Below are 21,242 nucleotides of genomic sequence, written 5' to 3'. Positions count from 1 at the left end.
CACAGCTTCAACAATTTTCCAACGGTAGCCAGCTGCTAGATTCCAGCTACTAGAACTGTTACCAAGTTCTGATGCACTAAATTCTACTTAATTCTTACTGTAACACAAATTAATATACATGTTTTTACCTCTGATATGTCATCTACTCCAAAATGCACATCAAATGTCAGCTCCATGTCATTTTCTGGAAGAAGTGGAACCCCACGAGTCTGACTCCAACCCAAGCCACACAGAACACCAGTAAAATTCTTTCCACTTTCATCAATCCTGTACAAACAAAGAAAATGGTCTCACCTAGAGATTAAGAAACTAAACTTATATGAAAACAGACTTAAATTAGCCTAAGCTATGCCAAACAAGATAAAAGTTTTAAAGAAGCTAAAAGAACTTTTAGACATTCACATCTACTCACACTACTTCCTTTTTTTTTTTTTTTTATTATGGTAATGAAATAAAGCTAAAGATCTAATTATGAAAACAGTCACAAAACTTAGAAAAAAATCACATATACGCAAAATGAAACTTAAATTAAGCAAAGCCAGTTTCCCTGTGTTGAAATGACAGTCTATATGAGAATTGAAACAAAACGTAACAGTAATCCAACTGCCAGAGCTCAGCTTTCACAAAAATCACGCAAGTTTCTCTCCTCCTGTGGACTTAAAACTTGCCCAGTTCTACAGTTCATCTTCTTAGACTTCCTGAACAATTGTCAGGAACTGTATTTCATCAATGTGAGAATAAAGCCTGCAGTGCCGATTTCTAAGTACATGGAAAAAGTTGTCTTAGCATACGCTATAATAAAGCTGACAGAAGATGATATAAGAGTTATATCAACAGGAATGAAGAGAATATACTAAATGTTGAAATCAGACCAAGTAAGTTTGTCACCAATTTGTGAGGGTCCTAAACAAAAATAAAGAGCCACTTTAAGAACACGTGAATACCTAAGTTCTATAGCAGGAGCAAACAGCATGCTAAGGAGTGCAAGTAGGCCAGGAATAGGAGGCATCAAAGATGTTTCCTCTAAAAGCACGGTAGATCCTGTCAGCACAAAAAAAATAAAAAGTACATAATGAAAGTGCTTATCTCAAAAAGATGTAATGTAGAACTGCAGTAACATATTTATTCACACAGATGTTCATATAAAAGAGTCCAGAGAAACCATCCAAACATTTGTATTAGGAGTTACCATTTGCATTTAATGACAAAGAAGCGGCAACCAACAACTGCTGAAAGGAGTCTTCTGGAGCATCATCGACAACCACAGAATTTATGCTTTCCCTGTGTATGAAAGCACTTCTGAGGAGGAAATAAAAAAAAATATTTCCAACATTAAAAAAAATTGTTTCAGAGTACAACCTGAATGGATAGCAGTTACTGGCTTAAAATTACATGAATCTCTATTAGCAGATGTATACGACAATACTAATTTCTGTTAAGGCATTAAGACATCTTTAATAAAACTACTCTTCTTAAAGCAGTAGTATGCATTTGAATGCAATTGAGGCTTTACTACTTTCGTATTTTCAATGATTAAAAACCCTGTAAAAACCTATAAGAGTAACAAGGATAGGTTTTGCCAGTTTATCAGAAGTAACAGTTAAGAACATGTCTATGCTTCACAATGAAAGCATTACCATCATTACCATACCTGAACTGCGATACTTTAGTCATACTGTAGCATTTTACCTCATAAGGACTGAATGGGCCAAAAACTGTTACCTTCAACAAAAGAACAAATGACGTTCTCATTAGCCAGCCTAAGGATCTCTCCCCATGAAAATACTTCATAAATGAAAAAACAGAATGCATTTCAAGATCCTGTGCATGCACTGAGCAACACTGAATTGATGAACAGGTAACATTTTCGTATCACCCATCTAAAGCAAGCTTTGCATGCTGAGGCACCTAAGCAAAAGTAATGTCTTTTCACAGGTACTGGGAATTCACAACTTCCCACAGGCTTAAGAAGTTTAAGTTCAGACTTCATAAAGCATCTAACAAAAATCAGGCTATTTTTATTTACATGAGCAGGTCTTTAATCTTGAAAGTATCACACTTTAGAAACAGTAAGTAGTTAAACAGGATTATTGCTATGGGTAACCTAAGCATGAGTAGGTGCCTGAAACTCTGAATTTTGTCAGGGGTGAAATGGGTAAAGTTATAATGTAGACCAGGCTTAACCTGTAACCAGAACACAGAACAGGACACAATCCTATACAACCTTGTTTTATATTCCAGCTTAGTAGTGACCAGATGTCTCAAAATACTTAAGTAGGAGTAAATTCTCAGTTTGGGATTGACAGTTGAAGAACACCCACTGTTTCACTACTATCACATAGCACAGCATTCTCTGCACCACTTACCCTGTGTCACCTAAGCTAAGGAAGAACTAAACACGCTGTATAGTTTTAAAAAAGTTAAAGATTCCAGAAGAATTGATAGGGTCATAATCCTGCTTTTTGCTGCAGCTTACATAATGAAGATGTCTATGCACTGAAACAGTGGCATTCACTTTTTCAATTTTACCTACGTCTTCAAGTCCTTGAAGAGCTGCCTTGGAACATGCTAGAACACCCAGTTCAGTTAGCTCTTAAGGCTATGCCTCAAAACTTCGTTAAAAGCTGCAATAGATTAGTTTGCAGTGGTGGTCACATCACGGCTTCCTAACAAGATGTAGAGTACACTATGAACAGCATCAACATGGTTTGGTTATTAAAGGTCCTTTCAGTCTTCATCTGTGTTCTAACAATGTGAGACAAAGGATCACGTAATGCCATACCAAAACCAGCACTCAAGTTACCTTATGGGTTGGTGCACCAGATCTACTGCCAGAAAAACAGTTTAATAACCTTTCAATTAAATGCTTTTCTTCCTCTCTTGAAGGTACAGATGTTTTCTCTTCTTCCTTTATTTGGTCAATAAATAATCCCTTCAGCAAATCGTGGCTTTGCTACATAAAAATGAAAGGGTGTTAAAACCATGAAACACGTTTTCCCCATGGTTGTTTTTCTTGTGTGTGTACACACAAGGAACACAGACATAGAAATACAGAAAACAACGCTTTCATCACCTTTCTGATATAAACCATGAAAAATGCAAGAATTAAAACTGAGTTTCAATGAACGCTGAAGCAGTTCAAATGATTCCCTCATCTTTTGAAAAACATCTCTTTCAAAAGGTGTCTCAATGCAGGAATGCTTTTGGCTAAGAGCACAATATTAATTATACACACAAGAAAAATACTGAAACTGGACTACATATTTTTACTTGCCTGGTCTCACTTGGCACAGTTCCAAAACTTCCGCTCAACTTCTGAGGACTTCAGACAGTTTGAGCTGAAATACGTTAGTGTAAGAAGAGTCAAAGAAGCTTACTGAATACATACTTGTGATTTGTATGATTCTTCCGCTAGTTCAGCATAACACTCTTCAATAAGCACATCTCGAATATTCACAAGGTCCTTGTGCCTCGAGTAACGGAAAGCATCCACGTGCAGAACACTGTTCACAACTGAGTACACCTCCACTAGCAGAGTATAACCATTTACTAGCGAGGCAAATCTCTGGGTAGCGCTGTAACTCCACCGTTCTCCACATACAAGAGATTTTGCAGATGGACGCATCTTGCATATCTTGAATTCTAAAGCCTAGAGCAAAAACATTAAGAACAATATTTGCCTGAATACGTGCTGAGAAATCAGCACAAAAATCTTTCATTTTCTCAACAGTTTGACTTAACTTTAAAATTACTTCATCGTTATTGCAGAGGCTTATGTTAATTTCCTAAGACTGCTGTAAAGCTACTAGCATAATTCTTATTCTGTCATTGCCAACGCAGCTACACATTGCTTCTCATCACTTCAATACTGTACATAGTTGCAAACAAGGCATAAATAAAAGATAATTCAGTATTAATTCACCATCCACATTAAAATCTTTTGAGACGAGAAATGCCTTCTTTGGGAAAACTTTACAATCAGCAGTTTTTTGACTAACGTAATAGAAAATAGCAGGACAGCTACAGCTATTCTGCCCCTGGCAGGTAAGAGTAAGTCAGTTCGAGTTTAAACCACTTCCACAGTCACTACATGTAATTATGGCTTTGAATGAATTTAAAACAAACTTTTTTTCTAGCCATAATTTTGGAAAAGCATAAGGGTAGGTTATTAAAAGATTAGGCATGGAACAGAAATACCTTTCCCTTTGTTACAACTGAAGAGAACTCAAAGGATGTTTCTTGCTAAAATGATATTTACTTTTAAATATCAATTATAAAAAAAATTAACCCTCTCGAGACCAAACAACAAGAACAGAGATAGAAAACAAAAATTATGATTTCTCATTTTCATCATTAAACGCTTTAGAGAATAAAGCAGCATGATACGTCTGTTTAAATGAGCTTAAAAAGTATCTGAATTAGGACTGAAGAGCTGGAAGATCAAGTAGTTATTGTCTTTGTAAATATAGCTCCAGAAAATTACTTTTCTGAAAAGCTAGCTGTTCGATAAAGTCCCTCAGACTTGCATTACAGATACTAATTTTCAAGAGATCTGTCTGAAAAAAGCAAATAAGACAGTATTTCAAAGAAAGCAAAGTGGTACAAAGCAAAACCAGAGCCTTCCACCCATTTTAAATATATGAAAGCTTTCTCCTACCTATCTGTCCTGCGACTAATAGTATAGCACAGCAGGAGCACAGATGAAGCGAAAGTACTCTGCATGCTAACAATATGCAAGATATTGTGACTGCAGACTTCTGCCATGCAGATAAGCAGAGATCCTACACTGCCACTTATCTGTGGCAGGAACAAAGAGGATTAAGCAGAGGAAAAGAAATTGAACTAGTCACTGACAGCTTCTCCTCTCCAGGCTGTTTCCTAGGCTCTATAAATGAAGCTATCATTTGCTCAGTGGTTGTTAAACAAGAGCACAGCTGATCTACTGCTCAATCTGTTATTCCAGAGCTTCTCATGTAAGCAGGCAATAGAGGAACCAAAACAACACTTCCTAGAGAGGAAGTTCTGCTTCTCATAGAACTGATAACAGCAAAGCAACTTATGACCAAAATCAACAAGCAGAATAAGTCAGGTGTTAGAGCAATTTCCTCTCTTTCCACTGTTCCTGTGATTGCAGGTGGGAGATAGAACCCAGTATGGTGAGTCACAGAAACAGGTTTAGTTCAAACATTCAGTTAAAGAAAAGAATTCAACATGGGTTATGTCTTCCCCTTCCCCTCAGCAAGTGCCCCTAAGGACAAAAGGGTAGATAACATTTCTCTACAATTATATACAAAGCAGATCAGTTACACACAAGAACTACTTCATCTGTGTAGACGTACCTGGGAGTACATTTATCCACCTGAGTAAAGGTGATTTACAGGTTGTAGGACATTACCGAAATACATGTCAGTTGGTTATTATGATGAAAAGCATTATGGTTTGAAGTACACTTCTGTTTGCCAGATAAGATGTGAAAATATCCATTAAGCAGCAAATAGCACCACCCATACCTGGAAAGGAAGCTCTTGAAGATGACTCGGAATCTCTTTCAGTTTTCTTAAAGGCACTTTTGACCTATTGCCATAATCTACAAAAAAAACCTGGAAAAAAAAGAATCAAGAGCATCAGCAGAGATTCCACAGAATTAAAAATGCTAATTTGTAGCAAGGAAAGTGACAATTAAGTTTAATAATTACAGTACAATCTTATAAAGTGACAGAGAAGCAAACTCAATCTGAAAAATATGCATATGAAGACATGTCAAGAATAATAGGTCAAATTTTATAACATTTATTGTTTGATCCCTTTGCTTGCACATCCACTGGTAATGCAAATCTGCTAAATCTAGAAAAAGTAAATTTCTCTGAAAGCCTCTCTCCCTGCAATTAAATCTGTATATCCTTATTTTTGATAGTGAATGGCACTACCTAATAACTGCGTTTAAATAAGCAAAGGCAACAATGAGATTAGCACTATTATTCACTAGTTTTTCATGACTTTAGAGTTGATACTGAGCCTTGTTGCTTGTTTATAGTGCTGACACCAAGGTATATTAAAAATAAAAATCAAGTAATTCAACAGAGAAATGGACTGTGCAAAGGTCAGTTTTTACAGAAATCAAAAGGTCTGTCCTTAAGCGCTGAATAGAAAAGTACTGGCTTGGGAAATTAGGATCAGTCTTGAACTGTGGTGCTAATTCCCATTGCTGATTTTGGCCCCGAAAGCCAAAACATTCTGATGGAACTTGCTGATGATCCAAAGCTCGGCAACAAATATTGATACAAAAAGGTCAGATGGAACGGGCCCAAGAACTGAACAGGAAAGGGGAAAAACAGATAAAAACAGATAGTGTGATATTTCTTGGAGTTCATTATAATTTCTGCTATAGAATTTATAAATAATAATGGCACATCTAATTAGTTGGAAATTATCAAGGAAACAGAACTGAGCATAAGATGACAAGAGGTCGCCCATGTGAAAAAGCTACCAAAAGGCAACAAAAATGAGTCTTGGCATATACCAAAAGAAATATTTCTTAATGCAGAGAAGAAACAGTGCTGTAACAGGAATACTGTATAAGCAAAGGCGGAACTTCGGGTACAAAAAGCACTCATAGTTCTGCTCTAGAAAACTGAGGTCAAAGCAAAATAGAGGACAGGTTGGTAAGACCAGGAGTTGTGATATGTGAGAAGAAAAAAACGGCAGCATGCTTCAGTCAGTTGAAAAGCAAGGTCTAGGAAGAAGATGCACAAGAAATTGGAGAGGAAGGAAAAACAGTAGGATAAGAAGAAAACCTATATAAACCAGGGGAGGAAACACTGGCAGAACAATTAATTTAGACAAATTGCCCATGAATGACTGAATGCTGCCCATACAATGGGGGCAAAAAAAATTACTTTTAATATGGAGCTCCATATATTTTTAAAGACAACACATAGGGTTGCCTGCCAACAACACAGCACTGGAGACTGATCTAGGCACTCCCTACCATGTTTTCAAAGCTAGAAGTTCTATTCTTTATTTTGCTTTGCTCTGCTTCAGCATACACAACACTTTACTGTATCCTCTCAGTTTAAGACTAAAATACTCCTGTCTTCTGGAAAAAAATGTTGTTCATCTCTTTTGGCAACATTCTATTAAGATTTTATTTTAGCTCTATTTTTCTAGATTTCTTTACTAGAATATTTATAATTGTCATGAAAATAATGCTTAGTCAAAATACTTATTAAAAAAATAGCTCCAAGACTGTTAACCCAATTACATCATACCAATTCAATATGACTTAACATATTAGCATACCTCTGCAAAATCTCCAGAAACATACAGAATACGAGCTCTGTAGTATCCTCTGTTTTCCAGACAAGTAAATGGTGCCAGACAAACCAACTCTGGATATGGAGACACTGACAAATCCATCAGGTTATGGTAGTTAATTTCAGCAGTTAGAGCCTGGAGAACAGTCCTGTTTTTTTCATCTATCCTGTATCCCCAGAAGTGTCCAACTTCTACTATCTGAAAGTGTAAGAATTAGACAACTTCAGATCTCTCATTATTTCATCCTTCTACATCAAATAATAAAACAGCTTTGAGTAAAATACATGAAAACACTCCTACTCCTGACAAACACAGAAGTGTTCTCATACTGAAATAATGCAATGAAGCGTTTCCCTCTCCTATAAGGTTATTCTTCATTATATAACGTTGTTTTAAAACGTCTCTGCTGTGCAATTACAACACATTTTTAATCTAAATAGGCTCTTGATACAAGCAGTGAGCAAAAAGTAGCAACTTAGCAAAAAGCAACTTAGTAAAAGACAACTTCCAAACAAAATCAACAAACTAAAAATGTAAGGTATATAAGAGATGAAATAGATGAACACAGCCATGGTGCACTTTCTTGTTAGCTAAAGAAAACCAGAGTTAGCTACATACATCAGCAAATCAGCATCATTACTGTTATGATTAGCCATCCTCCAGGAAACTGAAACAAAAACCGCTATTTCAAATCAAGTTGAATAAAATAAGTCATCTTTTTCAGATTGATTACTGGTATCATCTACCATTTCTGATTTTACAGAAATTAAAAAAGAACGTGATTAAAAAAGAACGTTCACTGTGGAAATAAATACATAGGACCATTAGTTAAAGCTGATTATAGTGAACAAAACTGTACAGCACAGATCGTTACCTGACTGGAATGCATCTGATCATCAACTCCATTAACGTATTTGGACCAAAAGACTCAGCTGAATAAACTGAAGAAAATTCTTTTCCACCACTGCAAAACGTTATCACTTCTACCAAGAGCTGGTTTAATACTTCAGCCTACAGTTTCCATTATCCTAATGATTTGGATATATTTTATTTCTACTTTTTGAATTTCAGCAGCATATATATTGCTTTATATTATTCAATTTTTGGAAAATACAATAGTTAACATGAGATTTAAAAGTTCTCAGCTTCAGATTTCAGAAGTATTTGTATGCACATATAATTTTCTCCTAACACAACTTCCTGTGCATGTAGTGTTTTCTTGAAATGATCATTCAGTATCAACTCATGTCTCACACCTGCGGTTTCTGAATAAAACTTGCCAGGTAACAGTAACCAGGTAGTTGGCCCAAATGTCTACCAATCCTCCTAACTGTAGGATACACAAATAGTTCACCTCTACCATCAATCTTTTCCCAACTAAGACCTACTGGCAGTGAATCCTACAATTTTTTTCAAGTGCTAACAAGTTTCAATGTTTGAGGCATGACATGTGAGTACCATTTAAAATGGAACTACTTGAAGTTAAACAAGTATTCTTCATGCCTCTTGTGAATGCTGAAAAATGTTTTGCTAAAAAAAATTTTAGTATACATTCTTTTCACTTACACTTGTTGATTACTCATCTCTGCAAAGTTAGCTAGGTACTGATTACTAGATATGACTTGCTTCAGGTGTATAACATTCTTACCTCTGTTACACTGATGGACAGGAGACGATTTGGGATCATCTTTGACAGTTCTGAAGTACCAAATGAGATTTCCACAGGCTCCACTGTCTGCTTCTGATAGTCCACATTTACTCTAAAATGTTTATGGAATACAGATGTTCAATACCTCAAAAGTTAAAAGTCCAGGTTTTCTGCTTTCACTGCTTCTTACATTAATTCACCACACAGGTGTGCATGTACAGTGAAGGAAAAAAAATAATTAACTGACAAAAGTCATGATATTTTGCGAGGAAAAGATAAGCACCTAGGATGCATTAATATATTTTAAAAATAAAGGTCATTAAATACATAAATGTGATTAAAACTTAAAATTACTGGAGAGAGCCAACGTACTACAGGACAAGCTGTCTAACATCTTTATGATCAAATACAGAAAGATACACATCAAGAAGCAACTGTGCAATCAGGTTACTAGAAATCCAAAGAATGAAGGTTAAATAGTGAGTTTTCTTTACTATGGCATGCCTTATAAGCTTTTTTTTTTAATAAAACAAATTGAGTATGTTACAGCACTAAGATACATTCAGCTATCATTTTTCCCCTGAAATATAGCTTTCCTTTTACATAATGAAAGTTAGCCTTCAAGCTTAAGAGACTTCCTTCTTGAATCCCTTAAAAATTAGTTTTGATGAAAATCTTAAGTACAGTTTGGGGCACAGTGAAACTGCTGGAAGTGTTTTAATAAAAATTAAGTACAATCAACTGGAAGTGAAGCATTCACTTGCACTTGAACCTTTACAGTTCATTCCTGCCTTCCTATTTTAGGATTTTGGATTTTAAAATATTTAAATGTCTAAAAACCAATCAGGAGCTAGACAGATTGATTCAGCTACGACATCTGGTCAACTTGCCAGATTGGTAATGCTAAGATTCACAGACAGAATATAACAATGAAACCCCTGTGCCAGGTTTTTCTAGAACAAGCAGATATGGACAAAGACGACTTACTGTATCTCATCCCTCATCAGTGTTTTCTGTTAATTTTCCTCCTCCCCCACTTCTGTTGTTACATTACCTCCCTGCCCCTTCTGTTATTTCCCCTAATGTCATTCCTTTTTTTTGGCTTAGAAATCTCTACATTGCGATGAACCAAAAATACTGTATAAAGCTGTATTTCCATATGCCTAAAGCAAATGGACTACAACCTTAAATAAAGACAAAGTACGCTCAGATTTCTCTTATTTCTCTCTGTAAAATATTCTGTTCATACAAAGTTTATGTCTGTTTTTTGAACTTAACACCTTTCCCTTGCTGACACTTCCAAGGAAAATCCCGCTGAATCCTATAAACCTCATTTCGACTTTCACTGCACAGAAACCCGTTTTCCCTATGGAATATGATTACCTTAAAGATTCCATGCTCGCAGCTGCCACATGTTGCAACTGCCTTTTGATATCATCTGGATAATGAACATCCAGTTCAAGAGGAATTTTCAGCTGTGACATTTTGATTGACATGTAGACTGCAGGAAGAATCTTAAAGCCCTCCATTGGGTTATGGGAGAATTCCACAAAAGCCCTGTTCCAAAAATTCCACCAAATAAAACTAATAAATACTCGAAGAATCAAAAACAAAACAAGAAAACCAGAAAAGTCATCATTTCTTTTCCGTGTCCTTATCACAGCAGGCCAGAGAACTGCGAAAAATATTTTCCTCACATGCTTTACCTACCACTCTTATGGGACTTAAAATTTTACTTGTACTCCTGGTTGAAAAAAATAAAAATTCTAGCCTTCTCACAAGCACATATTAAGTTTACTGAGCATATTTAATACAAGTTAAAAAAGTGTTAAAATATATGTGAATAAGAAAAGAATTAAAGATTGGAAAAAGTACATGAATTATCTTTGAGCAGTTGTAGCCCACAGTCAGCCTGCAGACCAGCTAAACCAGCCAGACACACACATTTTGTGCAAAGCAATCTGACGATACCAATGAACTGAATTCACTAAATAAATTGGAAACAAAGACAGATCAGCTGCAGTTAAGGTCCCCTGTTACACAACAGAAGGAACAACAGAAGGTGGTCTCTAAGGAGATAGTTTATCAAATATTATTCTCAACAACACATATTGAACTTCAAAGCTATCTTTCTTATTCCAGCCAACGCATTAAAAACAATTTACTGATTCCAAACAGATTAAATAAACTCATTTTGTCAGTATACCATTGACAAAGAAAGAAGTCAATTAGCCTAGTCGATCTAGCCTCAGAACCAAGAGCAAGAGAAAGGCATGATATTTAAAATATTTTGTACTTACCTTGATCCGTCATATACAACAGATTTTACCTGCCCACACTGTCTAAACAGTGACTGCAACTGTTTATGGTATAGATATCCATAGGGCGGAATATTCTTTACCTGTTAAGAAAAACAAGATAAACTTGAGTACATTCAACTATTTTAATGCATCATTAACTTCACCTAAATGGTCAACTGTTTTCTCCTTCACTTGAGCTGCCATAGTAATACTTAAACTAAAACCCAAATTTAAAAATTGCTACACACTGTACTAAATTCAAGAATCTGAAGAGACATTAAAATCAAAGTTTGGCTGCTAATCACAGAATGGCTTGGGTTGGAAGGGACCTTAAAGATCACCCAGTTCCAACCCCCTGCCATGAGCAGGGATGCCACCCACCAGACCAGGCTGCCCAAGGCCCCATCCAGCCTGGCCTTGAACAAATCCAGGGGCAGCCACAGCTCCTCTAGAGAAATGCTGCCCCATCCTCCTCAAACCAGCAGGTAACTAGTTTCTTTGTCTAACTACAAATCAAAAATGCTTCTTTGGTAGTTACATTTCTTTGATAATTTCTCCTAGAAGCAGCATAGTATCCCTCTTTTTGCTTGTAACAGGAGAGCTTCCTTGCCTAGGATGTAGTTCCCAATGATGGACAACACGCACTATCTGGGAAACTAGAGAAGCTACAGCCCCAAATGCTCTGGCTGAACTACCACATATCAGAGTTACTTTTAAAATGGCAAAAATGAGCTAGGGAACTACAAGCTGGTCAGCCTCACTCCAGTTACCAAGATAATCACGGAGCAAGTCTTCTCGGAAACCATTTCCGATCATATGATTGAGAAGGTGACTGGAAATAGACATCAATTTATCAAGAACAAGTCACGCCTGATCAACTTGATTACCTGCTATCACAAACTAGCCAGATCTGTGTAACAGGGAAGAACAGCAGATGTTATCTGCCTTCAGGTACGTAAGTATTTTTACATGGTCTTCTTTCACAGCACCCTTGTATCCAAGTTGGGTTATCGAAGTCTGGGTATGTGGCCTACAACATGATTAAAACCTGGCTGAGCCACTGGGCTCAGAAGGTAGCAGCTACTTCATTCTCTAGCCTGGGGTAATATGTAAACTTATTTGTGTTCAATAAATGCCATGCCAGCAACTCTTTTTGAACTAGAATCTTTTCTTGGATACGTAGTAAAGCATGACAAAATTCCTCATCAATATGCTTTTTCTCCTTCCTTTTCACCTATTTTCTCCTGTGCCAATTTAAGTCTATTCAATGAGGCTCACTGGCTTGTAGATTTGTTTTCTTTAAGTATAAGGCATTGTTATTTTACAGTGTTATAGTTATTTCAGACACACTGAATATTTTCTAGTTTAAACTGCAAACCATACAGCAAAATCAAGTCAACCATTTCAAACTTACAGTTACTCAATTAACTAAAAATATGTCTACAGAGAAAAAAAGGAAGGGTGCAACACTTGAGTAAACTCAAAATAACCGCACGTGTCATACAGTACTAAGAAGGTTATTACAAAGAAGTAACACTGAAGTTACAACAGCTCATTTTACAAACAGCCTAATGTTGTACTCTTAAAAAAAGTACTCATAAAAAGTACGCCTTAAAATATTTTACTAGTTTTTTGGAGTTGGCTGCCTGCATGACACTACCAGTCTAATGTGCAGACAGTTCTCAGTAAGAATTCTTTTTAAATTGCCCACCCACACAATGTTTTTTACATTCAAAGAAAGGGAGGTAGGAGAGAAGACAGCAAGTGCAGATCAGGGTAGATAATTATTTCTGTCCTGACCCAAGAAGAAAAAAAAGAAATTGAAAAAGACTACCCTAACACTACATAGTCTTATTACTTGATGCTTGGTTAAGACATTCACCATCTTAACATACCAACACAGTGGTTTTTGGATCTTTGCCAGCAAGGTCTCTCACTGCCATTTCTTCATTACATTTTTGAAAAGTGAAGTAGTTTGGATAGAAAGCACCAGCCATTACAACCTGAAATCATGAAAATATTTTGGAAGTTACTGCTCATTTTATTCAGCTCCTCAAAGAGATATACTTGCAGTATAAAGAGATACTGGCAGATCTTCATATATTTGTCTCTTACCAAGAATTACAGTAGTTTCAAAATAAAGGTTAACTCATGCAAATACTATCCTTTAAAAACATGCTTCCACAAGAAGACTTCAACTTCTGGAACATAATTTAGTATTTCTGCAAGCAGACTTCATCTATGAAAATTACAATGGTTAACCCTCATTTCAATTTTTAAGAAACTCACATAAAATACTGTTATGACAGCTGTTCACTTTTCACATTACATCATACCATATTTAACAATTCAGGTCTAGAAAGTTCACTGCTTAGACAGGTAAACCAATTGCCATTGACATGATAAATATATGATAAATAGGTCCATGAAAATAATCAGTCCGAATAGGAAGAGAAATGTCATTAAAAATTGACAAGTTACAGTAGCTGAAAGGAATCTGATTTTTCTCCCCAGTAACTAACCAAGCCAGTGGTAGTCCAAACAGAGCACTCAAAAGAAGTGAAAACATCATTTTCATAAAGGTTAGTTCTCCTCCTTCCAACTCAAACCATCCGTCTTCAGAGTATTTATATGACTTTGACAAAGATTAACCCAGATACAAGTTTAATTTGTCTGGGTATCACTTTGCTTTGTTTTGATGAGCTGTCAGAATCAGAAGGGGGTAACCAAAGGACTAACACTCAATGTAAATTTTGAAACACCAGGTATACCACTAATTTGCCAGTACTACTATGTAAACATCCAGTTATAAACTTTGTAAATAATGCCCCGAAGAGTCATTAAAGTATTACCTGCAAAATGAAGCGTTGCTTACATACATATTCCTCATCCACAGCAGATGGCTGAGTATTAATAAACATGTTAAATTCTCCGACTCGTGTTTTCAAGAGGTTAAATAACTCTGCCACCTGAAATTCCAACTCTAAGTTATAAATTAAACAGATAAAAACAATGGTCCACAAATGAAAATTAAATCTTAGTACTAGCCTAAGCAAGTGGGCAAACCCCCTTACTTTTTACATGACGTTAATGTGCGTTTCGTCTAATACACTGCGTAGCATCTCTACTCCAGGTTTTAGAGCAACTTGCAATACTAGATTTTATTCTTGGACAGGCCTCAAGTTCTTAGATGACACCAAAACAAAATCCCTGGAAGTGTTCAAGTTCAGGTTGGATGGGGGCTTAGTCAACATGACCTAGTGAAACGTCCCTGCCCATGGCAGGGGATTTGGACAGGATTATCTTTAAAGGTCCATTCCAATCTAAACCATTCTATAGTTCTAAGATTCTACGTTGAATGGTTAGAATCATGGAATATCCTGAGTTGGAAGAGATATGCAAGGATCATTGAGTCCAACTCGCTGGCTCCACACAGCACTACCCAAAAACAGACCATGTGTCTGAGAGTAGTGTCCAAACGCTGCTTGAACTCTGGCAGCTCGGTGCTGTGACCACTGCCCTGAGAGCCTGTCCCAGTGCCCAACCACCCTCTGGGTGCAGAACCTTTCCCTAACCCCCCAGCCTGACCCTCCCCTGTCCCAGCTCCATGCCGTTCCCTCGGGTCCTGTCGCTGTCCCCAGAGAGCAGAGCTCAGCGCCTGCCCCTCTGCTCCACTCATGAGGGAGCTGCAGGCCGCCATGAGGCCTCCCCTCAGCCTGCTCTGCTCGGGGCTGAACAACCGAGGGACCTCAGCTGCTCCTCGTACATCCTCCCCTCCAGACCCTTCACCATCTGTGTAGCCCTCCTCCGGGCACTAACAGTTAATTATTTAATGTCACTTTAAACATCTGTTGTTTCTCTGAGAGTGGAGAGATAATACTAAGTGTTCAATTTAAAGAAAATATATACCTAGACGCATACATAATAGTGTCTAAGCAGGCTTATTCAGGGTATTAACATCTGTAGAAATTAAGAAAAATTTACATCCTATTTATAAGAATGATTTGTTTTAGCTCACCTCTCTAACTTTCTTGATATGAATATAATTTGATCGACCCCACTCAAGCTCATCCTGGAAAAGAAAGCAAAAAATGCATACGTAAAAATTGCTAGAATCATGTTTCCTATACTACTAGTAAGTTCTCTCTCATATTCTTCCATGTAGACACAAATAGTAATTACATAAAATGACAGAAGAATTTGATCTTATTTCAGAGCATTCTTTGCATCCAATCAAGTACTTGGCACAACAATTATGTATTTGACTAAAGCTCTACTCTGGTCACCACCAGTGCAGCTGCAGGACATTAAGATTTTTCATATAAACCGTAAAGTCCAACTCCTCTGTGCTGCTACTATAGAATCTGCTTTAAGAACATGACAAAAGCAGACAAACAGAACATCAGGATGAAGAACTTCAGACATTCATTGTAACTCAGTGCATGTCATGCACTGGTGTTCGTAAAATTTATTATGGTCTGAAAGAAGTGAAAAGGTCAAAGAAGTTTTATCTTACATATAGAAAAAATACCAGAAGCAGTTATTGTGTGCATACTACTGACTTTTGAAACTGTACGGCTGACTTTTGAGACTGATGCACAGATCTTCCACTTTCTATTTCCTCTCACCCCCTTGACACCTATGATTATAAAAATGTCTTTCAACTACAGTTCAATTTCTCTTTTCTGCTTGGATTTCAAACCTTCTGGCCACTGTTGATCCATCTATGACAGGGACTACATAACGGGTTACCTAAAAATAAGTGGTGCTGGCGTCAATGGTGTCAAAGACTCGCTGTGATCCCTCAAAACCTGTGCTTTTATTTACTTATGAAAAACTGTAACCATGAATGACTGTCAGGCCAAAGTGCTTACACTAAGAACACCAAATATGCCAAAACTGAAGTAACCAACCTTGAATGGAAAAGAAGAAAGTTTAACTAACCTTGGGATGTCTCAACTCTCCTTTTCGTCTGCAGACCTGCCATGCCTAGGAAAGAAGTGGCTTAGTATTCAGGCATGAAGTGTTGGTAATAATTATTTCAAAAAAATTCACGCAACGTTGAAATCCATGAAATTTTTCCCCACGTTACTACAGTTTTCCCCACATTACTACAATTACAATTACTTAGGATACTTTGGATGCACTAATTTAAAAAACAGAGATGCCCTTGGGCTAATAGATACTACAAATGTTAAAGAGTATACGGAAATCTGAATCACTGAGTAATTCGAGAGATTTCTTCAAATCAACCATTCCAAAGTCCCACACAGCAGGGCCAACTTATATCACATTTCTGAGGATCTTATCAAATCAAGTTCTGAATACCTCCAAGAACGGAGATGCCCTAACCTCTGTGGACGACCTGTTTTGCTGTTTGAATACATTTTACAGTCAATTTCCATCCCTCCGCACTGTAGCACCTCACTAGAACCTCCCCTGTTGCAATGTGTGTCCACAGCCTCTTGTCCTACGGCTGTAGGCCTCCAAAAATGTCTGGCTCCCTCCCTCTACTCTACATTCCGCTGGTAGGTGGATGAAGTTATCAACTAAGATCACCCTTTAAGCACCCTCTTCTTAGGACTGAACACACACACACCTTTCAGCCTTTCCATCATGTGTCCCGCACCCTAGTCATCTCAGGGCATTCTGCTAGACTAATGGTATTTCAGTGTCTTTTGTACTACAGAATTCAGAAGTTGACACTGTACTTAAAAGTGAGCCAGGAACACAAGTTTAGTAATATAGCTTTACTTTTAATATTCAATTGGGTATTAGGCAATATTTGTTCACAACTAGGACAATCAGACAGACCAGGTTGCCCTTACACTTTGCACAGTCTCCCTCCTCTGAGGTTTCAAACTCTCAGCTAGATAAAACCCTGAATAACCTTAACTGATCTCACCACTGAACCTGCTTTGAGCAGGTGATCAGACTACAGACCTCCCGTGTTCCTTTTCAACCTCAATTTTAGGATTTTAGTCTCAACGTGGTTCTTGCTCGGATGGTTCCTAGGCAGATAAGAATAACCTTCACTCTTAAGAGCATTCTTGCTCTGATTTTGTTGAAGGTTCACAAGAACTCTGGGTCTTCTTTTGCTCATCTGCAAGCATACCTAGTGATGTGGCTGCAAAATCTAGTTTTAAGAAAGCATTACTGAAGGTCTGAAAAGCGTGGCTGGGTCATAGAAGTGTTACAACATGCAAGAAAATTGCAAACATTCTGTGATTCAAGTGACTCATGTTAGTAACTACATTTTGCTTACTGATTAACTACCATTCGCTCTGTTGGAAGTGACAAGACATCAATTTGATAGTATGTGGAATTACACAGATACACCTTTTTGGTTGGAAAGGATCTGCCTCCCCAGGTAAAAGAGCTCTTTCATGGAAAAGATCACAGGGGGTCAAGAGAACCTAACTCTGTTTCATGTCTTGCTTAAAATTTGCTTCTACCTCTAGCAAGCAGAGGTCTGAAATAATGGTGTACTGCTACTCTTTCTCTCCTCTTCACAGTGTTTTCCAGCCACTTAGTAGAACAAATACCTCAAAAGCCAAAGGAGATCATGAAAAGTAGGAAATATACCCAGAAATTGAGCGATGCAACTTGTTTTAGCCCATTTCTTGCTGCCTGCCTTTGGTGCAAAGTTGTGCAGCTCCTTCACAGCGGTAAAATTTGACTTATATTTGATACTAATACTAGTAGTGTTATATAGTGCAAGATACCTATTTAGTAATAATCTGAATAATTAGAAGGCTAGGTATAAAGTTTTTAAGAACTTCAAAGCAAAAACACTCCAATCATACAAAGGCAAAGCTTCTCACCTTCCAATGAAACCCGATAAACTGAGATCACACAGAAAATAAGATTTACCTTAAATGCATTCACAATTGCAATACAGTCACTCTTACTATTCCCAGAAAAAAACAGTTTGCTCCTGGCAGTAAAAACAAAAAAATTATCAACAATAGTCTTATTCCAATGTTGAATTTACTATACAGCTACACTATTAGCATTTTCTAGTACATTAATAAACAAGGTCAATACATTTATTGTAATTATTTTTTCCTTATTCACATTTCCTTGCCGATAAGCTGTGTGGGCAGAATAACAAGGATTGTATTTTTGGTATTTATTTTTAATAAACACTGCCACATGTCCACATCAGGAAGACAAAGCAGAAGAATCAGGTCTTCCACACAGAAATGGTTGAGTTAATTCTGTGATACCAGTTAGTTCATGTAGCAATATTTCAGTACTTCAGCTGCTCTGGAAAAAGCCTCTCTTTTTTCTGTCGAAGTACCAAAAAGTACAGTGTCCTGGTTTCAGGTAGGACAGAGTTAATTTTCTTCCTAGTAGCTGGCAGGGTGCTATGTTTTGGATTAGAATGAGAAGAGCGCTGATAACATGCTGATGTTTTAATTGTTGTAGAGCAGTGCTTACACCAAGCCAAGGACTTTTCAGCCTCTCTCTGTCCTGCTAGCGAGCAGGCTAGGGATCCAGCAGGAGCTGGGAGGGGACGGACCCAGGACAGCTGACCTAAACTGGCCAAAGGAGTATTCCATACCATCTGACGTCATGCTGAACAATATATAGGGGTGGCTAGCCGGGGTGGAGGGGGGGGCCGGCTGCTCGGGGATAGGCTGGGCATCGGTCAACGGGTGGTGAGCAATTGCATTGTGCATCACTTATTTCGTACACATTATTACTATTAATACTATTATTATTATTGTCATTATTTTCCCTGTCTTAATAAACTGTCGTTATCTCAACTCACAGACTTCACTTTCCCGTTTCTCTCCCCCATCCCGGAGAGGGAGGGGGGAGGGTGAGCGAACTGCTGTGTGGTGTTTGGCTGCCAGCCGGGCTAAACCACAACATACAGTTAAACTCATGACATTAAAAATGACATTTTATGGTTAGCTTCGCCCTCTGCTCCCAAGTGTAGTCAGGAAGACATAAAACATCAAGGATTATTATAATACCTGTATCCATCAATGTACTGTTTGAAAGGCACTGCAAAAATATTCCGCAGAGAGAGTGCTGCAGCTACAACAAAAAACAAATCAAAATGAAAACCTGGAAGTTATTTGTTTTTATAGAAAGTTGTTCACGTGTTCTTCTTTCTGTTACCTATAATAAGGCATTCTTCTAAACACCCAAAGGTATGTCCAAGGACTATCAATTTTCCAAGATGCAGATCCACTGGCAAATGTAGCAATACTCTTCCCAAATAAGTCAGCTCACCATCATGTGGATTTTCTTCTGCTTGCACACAAGTTGTAAGTGCTCCCAGCTAGAGAAATTAAAATTATTTGTAAAGGTTAATCAAGTAAATCTAAGACTGGTTGTTTCTTGTTCTGCTTTCTTACAAACCCATCTCAAAGCAATATCAATTAGAGCCATATCTAATTAAGTTGACATCCTTAAATCAATTTGAAAAATCTAGTATTTCACAGCTTTTACTACACATCCAGTATATACACAACCTATTGTATACAACTGTCACCTCTTATGCACTTTGGAAATGAAGTAACTTTAATGCAATTGGCATTCTACTCCATACTGAATTTATAATTGAAAAGCAAAATCACCAATTCCCCCCTTTCCACCTGCATGGGGATGTTCAAACTGATGATCAAACTGATCATAAGGTGTAAGAGTGATTTTGCTACTGATTAATAAACAATTTCACCTATGGAGCTCAAGTTCTCTAACCTTTTTCCTATTCTTTCTCATCACAAATGTTAGTTCACAAACAGCATAACTTCTCCATGATTCTGCTTTTAATCCCCAATTAAATTATTATCCTCTATAAATGAAGCAACTGCAGAAATTACGCCAAAGAGGATGGTAACCAAGTAGCAGCCAAACATGACAAAACATTCTCTACACACAGTTCTTATCTTAGGTTCCAATTAAGGTTACTACTGCCTTTTAAGTAACAAGGAATACAGTACGTTTTGATTACCTTGATTTTAACAGCATTAAAAGAATGCCTACCTCTTTCAGATGAAGGATGGTACGTTCAATGTCACTTAAATTGGGTGGAGAAAGAGCTGTTGCCAACAAGGCTTTTGGTTCCCCCATATCAAGCCTTTTTATTTTTAACACTGTAGCTCCCAATGGACAACACTGAAGGGAAGATGATGCTATTGTTACTTTTTGCTAAGGTGCATAGTTAATGATTTAATTTATGATATAATTACTTTTTATCTAGAAGTACATATATACACTTTTAAATATGGTAGATATATATAGATATCTATATATACACAAAAGTATATATAATTGCTTTTTATATACAAAGTAATCCTAAATTAAGTTTATAATTCAGTAAAACCTGAAATTAATTTTACTTAACTAAGGATATTTTTATTTTGAATAGAATGTTATTTTCTAGAGTCATATCCATTATACTGTTACAATGCATCCCCCTCGTACAAAACAACATACGGTCTTTATCAACTATTTCTCAAATTCAATTCTATTCAGTGGTACAGCTACTAGCTGCTATTTAAATATTACACTCTCTTCAGGCAAAGTGTCTGCTACATCCAAACACCTAAGAAAAAAACAGAAGTCCTTTGTGTCTCCCCAAATTCTTACCAATATCTCAGGTACTGACTTCTCTGGAATACAGTCTCTCCAGAATTTCTTGTATACAAGCCTGTAACAATACCCATTGGAAACACGTCCAGCGCGACCTTCACAGAAGAGCAAAACACTAATTTGAAAACTGCCTAAGTCCGATAGTTCAAAAAACATGTCTACAAGCTTTCTGGACAGCTGTACAGTATGCAACAGCCGATGCTGCAGACTGACCAGTGTTTTGCTCTCTTGCAACAGCTGGGCCCAGTAAAGACTCTCTCCTTTCCTACATATGCATCAGAGTAATTTTGCTTTCATAGCAGCTCTAACAAAATTTACTTATTGTACATTTCACCCAAATACCTCTTCCACATAGATGCAGATTTGGG

At 37.2% G+C, this 21,242-nt stretch overlaps 1 protein-coding gene across 3 annotated transcripts in view; it reads right to left on the bottom strand.

Moving 5' to 3' along the window:
• TDRD9 (tudor domain containing 9) overlaps window positions 1–21,242 on the bottom strand; it is a 66,975-nt gene that overhangs the window by 6,261 nt on the left and 39,472 nt on the right. For all 3 annotated transcript variants that reach the window (XM_050711065.1, XM_035551350.1, XM_035551349.1), the window contains 20 exons: window positions 20,872–20,969; window positions 20,266–20,397; window positions 19,396–19,558; window positions 19,248–19,311; window positions 18,136–18,199; window positions 16,207–16,251; window positions 15,281–15,334; window positions 14,115–14,231; window positions 13,158–13,265; window positions 11,263–11,363; window positions 10,346–10,519; window positions 8,963–9,074; window positions 7,300–7,512; window positions 5,511–5,600; window positions 3,389–3,649; window positions 2,804–2,953; window positions 1,652–1,722; window positions 1,190–1,299; window positions 945–1,041; window positions 129–267 (listed from right to left, as the gene is read on the bottom strand). In XM_050711065.1, coding sequence (XP_050567022.1) covers window positions 129–267; window positions 945–1,041; window positions 1,190–1,299; window positions 1,652–1,722; window positions 2,804–2,953; window positions 3,389–3,649; window positions 5,511–5,600; window positions 7,300–7,512; window positions 8,963–9,074; window positions 10,346–10,519; window positions 11,263–11,363; window positions 13,158–13,265; window positions 14,115–14,231; window positions 15,281–15,334; window positions 16,207–16,251; window positions 18,136–18,199; window positions 19,248–19,311; window positions 19,396–19,558; window positions 20,266–20,397; window positions 20,872–20,969 — 2,363 coding nt within the window. The remainder of the gene's footprint in view (window positions 1–128; window positions 268–944; window positions 1,042–1,189; window positions 1,300–1,651; window positions 1,723–2,803; window positions 2,954–3,388; window positions 3,650–5,510; window positions 5,601–7,299; window positions 7,513–8,962; window positions 9,075–10,345; window positions 10,520–11,262; window positions 11,364–13,157; window positions 13,266–14,114; window positions 14,232–15,280; window positions 15,335–16,206; window positions 16,252–18,135; window positions 18,200–19,247; window positions 19,312–19,395; window positions 19,559–20,265; window positions 20,398–20,871; window positions 20,970–21,242) is intronic.

The sequence above is a fragment of the Cygnus atratus genome, chromosome 5 (assembly GCF_013377495.2).
Source record: "Cygnus atratus isolate AKBS03 ecotype Queensland, Australia chromosome 5, CAtr_DNAZoo_HiC_assembly, whole genome shotgun sequence".
Lineage (NCBI taxonomy): Eukaryota > Metazoa > Chordata > Aves > Anseriformes > Anatidae > Cygnus > Cygnus atratus.
This window is presented reverse-complemented; position numbering and strand designations above follow the sequence as displayed.